General features: G+C 45.9%; 2 protein-coding genes across 2 annotated transcripts in view; one reads left to right on the top strand and one right to left on the bottom strand.

Annotated features, from left to right (window-relative positions):
• Window positions 1–2,334: 2,334 nt before the first annotated feature.
• Window positions 2,335–4,094, bottom strand: LOC122374722 (chaperone protein DnaJ 1-like). Its single transcript, XM_043353646.1, has 2 exons — window positions 3,923–4,094; window positions 2,335–3,742 (listed from the first exon to the last, which is right to left on the bottom strand). Exon 2 carries the CDS (start codon window positions 3,676–3,678, stop codon window positions 3,070–3,072), a length of 609 nt encoding a protein of 202 aa, XP_043209581.1. The 5' UTR covers window positions 3,679–3,742; window positions 3,923–4,094; the 3' UTR covers window positions 2,335–3,069.
• A 491-nt stretch (window positions 4,095–4,585) lies between these two features.
• LOC122374725 (interference hedgehog-like) overlaps window positions 4,586–8,471 on the top strand; it is a 66,178-nt gene continuing 62,292 nt past the window's right edge. Inside the window, exon 1 of the mRNA XM_043353650.1 lies at window positions 4,586–4,906. The gene's annotated coding sequence lies outside the window, so the exon portion shown is untranslated. The remainder of the gene's footprint in view (window positions 4,907–8,471) is intronic.

The following is an 8,471-nucleotide window of genomic DNA, read 5'->3' as shown; positions in this document are numbered from 1 at the left end:
TCGCCGTTTGCTTGGTTCGCGCGTCGTTCGTGTCTTCTGTCGGTCTCATCTCCGTGTGCTTGGTTCGTACGTTGTTCGAGTCTTCTGTTGGTGTCATCGTTTTGCGCTTGGTTCGTTTCTTGTTCGTATCTTCTGTTTTGTTCGTTTCTTCGATTTTTGATTTTTTCGGCTTTTTTTTTTGTTTGATTAAAAATCCTCTGGGATATTTCAGTTTTTCGAACGAAGTATAAATATGATTGAACTCTTCCTGAATGAATTCATCGCTGCAGATTCTTAGCGCTCTGAGAAAGAAACCGATAACTATTCCGCTTTTCGTCCTTTGACTGTGTGCTGAGTAAAAGTGCACATAATCCTCTTTGTTTGTCGGTTTTCTGTGGACTTTGAATTTGAAGCCTGAGGCTGATTTTACGATGCATGTATCTAAAAACGCCATCTTTTCTTCTTGTTCTTCTTCAACTGTAAATTGTATGTTTGGATGAACAGCATTCAGTTTGTTCAGCGTTTCAGAAATGTCAGTTTCTTTCGGAATGATTGCTAGTACGTCGTCTACGTATCTAAGCCAAGTAGAGTCGTCACCAATAATTTTGAGAAAATGCTCTTCTTCGAGTACTTCCATAAAAAGACACTCGAAGAAGAGCATTTTCTCAAAATTATTGGTGACGACTCTACTTGGCTTAGATACGTAGACGACGTACTAGCAATCATTCCGAAAGAAACTGACATTTCTGAAACGCTGAACAAACTGAATGCTGTTCATCCAAACATACAATTTACAGTTGAAGAAGAACAAGAAAAGATGGCGTTTTTAGATACATGCATCGTAAAATCAGCCTCAGGCTTCAAATTCAAAGTCCACAGAAAACCGACAAACAAAGAGGATTATGTGCACTTTTACTCAGCACACAGTCAAAGGACGAAAAGCGGAATAGTTATCGGTTTCTTTCTCAGAGCGCTAAGAATCTGCAGCGATGAATTCATTCAGGAAGAGTTCAATCATATTTATACTTCGTTCGAAAAACTGAAATATCCCAGAGGATTTTTAATCAAACAAAAAGAAAAAGCCGAAAAATCAAAAATCGAAGAAACGAACAAAACAGAAGATACGAACAAGAAACGAACCAAGCGCAAAACGATGACACCAACAGAAGACTCGAACAACGTACGAACCAAGCACACGGAGATGAGACCGACAGAAGACACGAACGACGCGCGAACCAAGCAAACGGCGACGATGCCAACAGAAGAGACGAACAACGTGCGAACAAAGCACACGAAGATGACACGAGAAGAAAAGCCAACAAAAGAAAGAGATGGATTTCGGTCCCAAATTCGAAAAATATTGATATCATAGTAAGAGCACTTGAAAAGTCAGATATCAAAGTAGCTACAGTAACAGGAAAGAAAACTCTAGATTTAGTCAAGCACCATGAAACCAAAAAAGATACCAGTGATGAAAAAAGTGTAGTTTACGAAATACCATGCAAAGGGTGCCAAAAACGTACGTTGGGGAGACGGGAAGAGGGTTGGAAGTTCGTTTGAAGGAACACAGAAGCGATGTAAAATTTCACCGAACATCAAATGCAATAGTACTGCATATAGAAAAGTATAACCACTTACCTGACTGGGACGGTACGAAGATATTAGAAAACAATATAAAGAAAGGTACAAGGAAGGTCCTGGAAGCAGCCCACATCATCACACGTGATACGTTTAACAGTAGGAGCGGATTTATCACATGGTCGTCAATGGCAGCAAAATCGGTGGTAGACCAGCAGAAGAAGAAAACACGCGGCTGATTAATTTCAAAGAATTTTTAGACGGTTACAGCGATTGTTATACTCATTTGCACAGTGATCAAGGTTCTATGAACCGAAAGCTTTGTGTGTCTTTTTGAATATATTTGAATGCATTTGTAATAATTTGGTTTATTATTTACATCATCATCCAACCTGTCATGGATACTCAGCACATTCGATAGTTATTCAATAGCCTTAATTATTAACATCACTGACAACGAAATGGAATCCTGAGACTTGGCTCGTAAGGTCAAGCCCCGGTCACAGTGAAGAGACGGTCAAATGTTGTGTTGTCTGACACACCACCGCTCGGGGAAGGGTTGTCTGTCGGTGCGGTCAACGGCGGCTGCAGGGACCGCCGAGAATATGCGTAGGTGTTGTCAGTTGTCACTGTACGGGTTTTGCGTTCGGATATGTGCAATACAAGGTCGCCGGAGTGCGCTAAGTTGATAAAGGTTGATGAATGGGGATCGGTCATCTAATCGTTCGTTCGTACCGTTCGTTCGTTCCAGTCATAAAATAGCCTCCAGACAAAAAGTACAGTAGAACAAACCGAATATATTTTACGAAAGACTGGCCGCCGTCATTAAGTAAAACTCTGGCCGGCATCAGAGGTATTCGACAGCACGCTTCACATGGCACAGGAGCGCAGCGCGCGGGAGAAAGACTATACAATATCCGCTGAAAACAACATACCCCCGGCAGCTGGCAGCTTAGTTCAAAACGTCTCTAAATCGCTCACTGAAGTCAGAACGGGATAGGGAACGGCTACCACGCAGGTTACAGGCAACAGACCGCCTTCTTGCAGCTTCGGGTCTAGTGTGTTGCTAAACAAATAGCTAATAAACATTCTACAAGGAACTACTCGGTAGCAGGTTGTCTTTAATAATGTCCGATAAGAGTATGTCAAAGCTCGGTGCGTCAGTCGGCGCGGACCACAGTTACAAAACCGTAGCAGTTAGAGCGGGCTCACGGCTACCACACAGCTATAACCTACCTATAGCTATACATAGAGCTCTGACCCGTCATGAGAGGACATTTGTACACTTGTCTGACCCGCGGCTGTGCGCCCAGCAGAGTTCCCACATTCCCCGCAAGAGTCCACCTCCCGCCTCCCTGAAAGAATCCACCGGTTCAGACCGCAACAGCCCTTCCCACACCCACAGTCCCTGAAAGCATCCACAAGTTCTGGGCATTCACAGCCGGCTGAACAACACGAGTGGCACAGCACCGCGGAGCGCGGAGACGATCTCCGATCGACAGCACAGCCGTACTAACTACACTGCGTGTGCAGGTGAGCCCGGCCGTCCACGCCCTCCTCCTTGAAGGTGCTGCAGGTGATGGAGCCGTCCTCGGTGTCCCAGCCGCTCTCGGGGAGGCGCAGGCTGCCCCGAGGACGCAGTATCCGGTCCGGCGGCGGCTGGAAGCCAGACACCTGGTCCATGCCGACGTAGAACCCGGTGACGACGTTCCCGCTGTCGAAGGAGGGCTGCGCGTCAGGCACCGCCTCGTGCACGGCGCGGAGGTTGTTGAAGACGGGCATCCGTCGGCGGTGGCCGCCGCGCGCGTTGTGGCGTTCCACCATCTCTGGGTAGCGCTCCGCCAGCCCGAGGTTGATATCAAACATGCCCCTCTGGATTGGATCCGAGAGAACCTCGAAGGCTTGCTGAACCTCGTAGAAGCGCGCCTCTGCCTCTGGAGAGTGGTTCTTGTCTGGGTGGTACAGAACGGCCAGCTTCTTGAACCTTTCTTTGATTTCTCTCTTTGTAGCCTCTCTGTCCAGGCCCATAACTTTATAGTAGTCCTTAAATGCAGCTCCAAGGCTCCTCTGGGTGAGGCTCAGTAGATAAATGCAGAGCAGACATCCAATGAAGGTATCCATTGCAACCAAGATGTCACTTGCAAAGTTCAAACTGGCAATATGCAGCCCTGAGAGCAAAAAGTACCTGTGAAGAAAGACCAATTAGTTTAGTCAATATTGGTATCATACATTCACCAGTTCTCACCTATGACACATATTTCGATTTCAATTTGAAAGGTGTCGGCCATGGGCGGTGGATCGCCAGCTACGAACAGAACACAGCACGCAGTTTTCCAGCTCCTAGAGAAAGTAGCATACATCTTACCTCACTCAACGGGGCAGACTATGAAATAAATAAACTTCCAGCCGACAGGATCTCTGGAAAACGATCACAATCAGAGCACCACCAGCGACACCCCACTCCACCACACTACTCCGAAAACAGAGCGGGAATTTCACGTGTGCGCCTGACCTCGGAAGTAAACAACGTACTGCGCATGCGTATACCAGTCACATGGACGTGGACCAATCAGCGAGCAGCATTCGGATGAATCCAGAAGTGCCCAGAAAATAAAGCGCTACCAAATTAAAACAATCCAGGATAGAATGATTGATCATATGGTGCATGCCTATATTCAGAGTTTAAAATAACGCTTCATATAATTAAATGAGGTTTAATTATCGAGCAACAGGCATGAAAGAGTGCGAGGGGTGCTGTTAGAAAATATTGCAAAGGATTTTTCTAAAGCCCTCCGCAAAATTAAAACAGCCGAAAAAGTTATAGACACCAAACGCCCCAAAGAAGCCCTTCCTATAACACCTGCTGAAAGTCAAAGCATATATGAGATAATTGATGATTTTTAAAGCAAGCTCTTGGCACTTATTTAACTTTTTAGTCCCTCTGATTTACAGCTCATGACAAATATTTTATTTAGCGGCGGCTACTTGTCAAGAAATGTAGCAGGTGCGGCATGTACGCCTCAACTTCTGGCGCTTAGTTGTGTTGGCATTGTTTTTGTTTGTTTACTTTTGTTTTGTTATTATTTTCAAATCAGTCCAACTACCTACCTCTTCTTGCCTCATTTTTTTAGAGTTCTGTGCATAAAGTAACTGATTTCGCCTACAGAAGTAGAATAACACTCATAGCAAGATTAGTAACAAGTGCGATTTATATGAGGAAATTAATATTTTGATTTGAAGCATAATTGGCATATCAGTAGGTTGATTATCAATATTGAGTCATTGATGCCACCGAAGTCGGTGTTTGCATGACCATAAAACATCAAGTGTCAACTCAATAATTCATAAGGTATGCTGAGATCCTCAGACTCATGATATTGTTTTAATCTAAGCTGAAACTCCTGCCTATTTTGTGTTGAATCTGCGCGAGCTCAACGACTACAATGTAATTGTTTGTTGCAGCTGCACGCTTGAAATCTTTTGCTATTCATTTGTATCACTTAAAATATTTGTGTTTTCAGCATCATTTTTATTATTTATGAAACCATGTAGTAGGTATCTACATGCCATAATCATATAATGCCTGGAACAGATTTGTGATGAATAGGCTGGTTGCGTGAATGGTTGTGCTGTATCTGTCAGTGCAAGGAGCAAATGTTCTGTTTAACTCTCATCACTCATGCCATTCCAAATACATATCCAGGGGACAACAATGCAGCATCTAACTTGGAAATCCATTTCAAATTGAACCAGAGTTCTGCAATCTGTCATGTTTTCAGTTTTATCAGCATGCTGCCAGTTTTCCCATGTTTGAAGGGTGTTTACTGGCCTTTCTTGGCTTTTCATTGATGAACTGAACAGACCATGTAAATTCAACAAGTGAAAAGCCAACAAATGTCAGGAAGTTGGCAGCCTGCTAATGAAAAATTAATTCTAACCAATGAATGATGCCCTAGCATCTGCAAAGAACCCTAATGGCTAGCAGGGTGTAGCCAAAGGGGGGGGGGGGGGGGGGCTAGGGTGGCTTGCCCCCTCCCTCTTGAGGGGATCTAGATTCTAGAATAATTAAATTGTTTGACTGAATTTTGGTTTTTAAAGTCACCTCCCATTTTGCCATTTTTTAGCAGCCTGATACCCCTGTGGGTTGTGCAGAACATCAAGCTGTATATCAAGGACCTTTCCAAGAACTGGCATTTTATGATTATGTTTGGGGGATGGGAGTTGGGACTTTGGACCATGAGGAGCTTGAGACAACTGCAATCTCTGATCTCATTCTCATTTCACCTCTAACCCTGAATGGAGCACCCTATGACAATTAATTATTTTGTTCCTTGAAATGGTTGTGTGCTGATCTGTAATGTGGCGACATCTATCCTTGATGCTTTGCCTTATTGTAATCTGTAGATGCCGCTTCCAGCTGAGGATTTCGCTGGACTAGATTGGGCCGCGAGTCACAACTCACATTGCAAACAACTATCATCTTATATATATGTGGTATTAATGGCTTTAACTTAGTTTTAGATGAATATTTTTGCAGTTTCTTCTAGTGAAATGAGCTCCAAGCACCAAGATCACCTTGTATGCAATCGAATATAAATCATCTACCCTTCACCTATCGACTTCAATAAAATGCAATAAATGCAATACAGTAAAACCGATAAGATGACCGGGACGTGTTCCTTGACTTATCTCAAGTTATTAATGTCGCGCTCTCACTCCTGGGATAATTTGTGTACGTCTGCATCGCCGCCGTATTTAATCAGCGTGACGTTTATGATATCGGTCCGTGATCGCGGTACCAGCGATGTCTGTCTGACCGAGCACCAGTTAGCTGTCTGAACTGTCTGACTGGCTGTCTGATTTGCTATTCTACTGGACTGTCTGAATTGTCTGCCTGTCTGAGATGTCTGACTTTACTGCCCCACTGAGGAGTTGCTCCAGACTGGCTATTGCACCCGTCACTGGGGGCTGATTTATTGAAATGTGGTACTGCTTCTGAGGAACTGTGGGGCCGGACGAGCTGAAATTTACTTTAGTAATTTAGTAATAGGGCTAACTGGACAGAAGTGCCGTATTTATTACCAGCCCGCTGTTGTTAAACTTGTCTGTGCTGCAAGGGCATCGGATGGTTCCGGAGCAAGGCTCTGCGATGTCCCTCAGGAGGAAATTAAATTGTACGGCGGGATGGAATAATCATGCTGCATCCTTTTTAGGTGGAAGTACCATGAAGGACTTTTGCAGCTCAATGCTGTTGAGATATGGACCTCAGGAACTTGGTCTTTGGCTAGGGGGTGATCATCTGACGTCTCGTTCACTTACTTCGTTTGTATCTGGTTGTTTTGCTGATGACGTTTCGCCCCGAGCAAGGAACAACTCTATCACTCCAAATACTGTAACATACTGCTTCCTTCTTTATGTCAGACCCCTCACCAACCCGCCGGCCGGACGTCTCAGCGCGCCGTGTCGCTGTCCCGTCCCGGAAACCACCAGCTGTGCCCCTCCCCTCCCCTCCCCTCCCCTCCCTATGACCGGCGCGCCGTGCGACCCCTGTCGTTTCCGACAGTCGCCGGTGTCGACGCCTCCTCCCCGTCTCCTCTGGCCGGCGTCCTGTTGTTTTCTGCCGTCGTCCCCTCCAGACTGTCGCCCCCATACCCCAGCCTCGCTCTCCCCTCACAAGGCGTGGGGAGAGGGGAGGTGTCTGTTTCTCCCCTCCCTCTCTCTCTCCCTTCCTCGGACGCTCCTCTCTCCATTTCTTCGTCCACACAGTCGTCTGTCGCTGAGTTGGTTGTTTGGTTATTTTTCAGCCACCGATTGCTGATAGGAAGATGGGAGGATAGTGATCGTGCAGCCGACGAAGGTATGCTGGGCGGTCGAATATTGCAGTTTGTTGGGACATTGGGCTATGATATAACGTGTGACGGTGAAGGAAATTGGTTCTTGTCAGGTTGACCATGACTTGTTTCGGTTGTTGTTGAGGCTCCTGAGCCTGTTTTTCGTGTTTTCACTGGAGCTACGAGCTTATTTGTTCTAGAAGGGAACCGGGATCTGACATGACACCTCGTTCATGTCTTCCTCCTCTCACTCTCAGTCGGATTCCGTTACTGTCCACTGGTCACATTCTGCACGACTGTTCGCGTCTCTCCGCTAGTTTTTGTTTGCAGTGACACATTCTACACGGCTGTAATACGACAGCGATCAATTTTTGGCGGTCAGCATTCTCCTGTGGTATTTGTGTCTCTCAAATTGAAGCCTGGATCATCATTAAGTTTCTCTGGAGACTGATTTTTACATTGTGGCCGCTTATATTTTGTTGTATTCTGTTATTCGATATTCTGTGACCATTTCATTTTTGTAGCGACAGGCCGGTGTTTCTGTCGAGTCCATATTGCTAGTGACCAGTCAGTAGTTTTGGTGGCAGCGGCAGGATTTGCGTGGACTGCAAATGGGGTGAGAGTCTGCCAGAGCCGACTGTGAGTGACGTCACTGAGTAGCCCCTCACCTTGTATGACGTCACAGCGTCCCTGGATGTATCTCATCACCTGTCGGCCGCCTGTATTGTCTCTACCGAGCGGTGACATATCATTTGACACCCTCCCAGTCCGTGTATCAGGTGTAGCTACACGTGAAACGGATAGCGAATCGGCGCGACACTCCCGTAACATGTGTCCGTGTTGCACGTGCTCCGCAGGGCCCTGTTCGTGTCTCTGTAGGGGCTAAATGAAAACAGATGCACCTGCCAGCGCTCTGATGACGGCCATTTATCACGTTCATTAAATTTAATCAGGTAGCTTGTTGAAGGATTTAGCACGCACGTTTTGCAAGGTGTTGCGCCAAAGTCGGGTCCGACTGCGATTCCGTCTCGTTTTTATCGCTGCGGTCTTCGGTCTGAGACTAAACTCGCCGTTGTCTTGTTC

The sequence above is a fragment of the Amphibalanus amphitrite genome, unplaced genomic scaffold, assembly GCF_019059575.1.
Source record: "Amphibalanus amphitrite isolate SeventyFive unplaced genomic scaffold, NRLGWU_Aamphi_draft 001702F_arrow, whole genome shotgun sequence".
NCBI lineage: Eukaryota > Metazoa > Arthropoda > Thecostraca > Balanomorpha > Balanidae > Amphibalanus > Amphibalanus amphitrite.
Note: the sequence above shows the minus strand (reverse complement) of the source record. Positions and strands in the feature narration are given on the sequence as shown.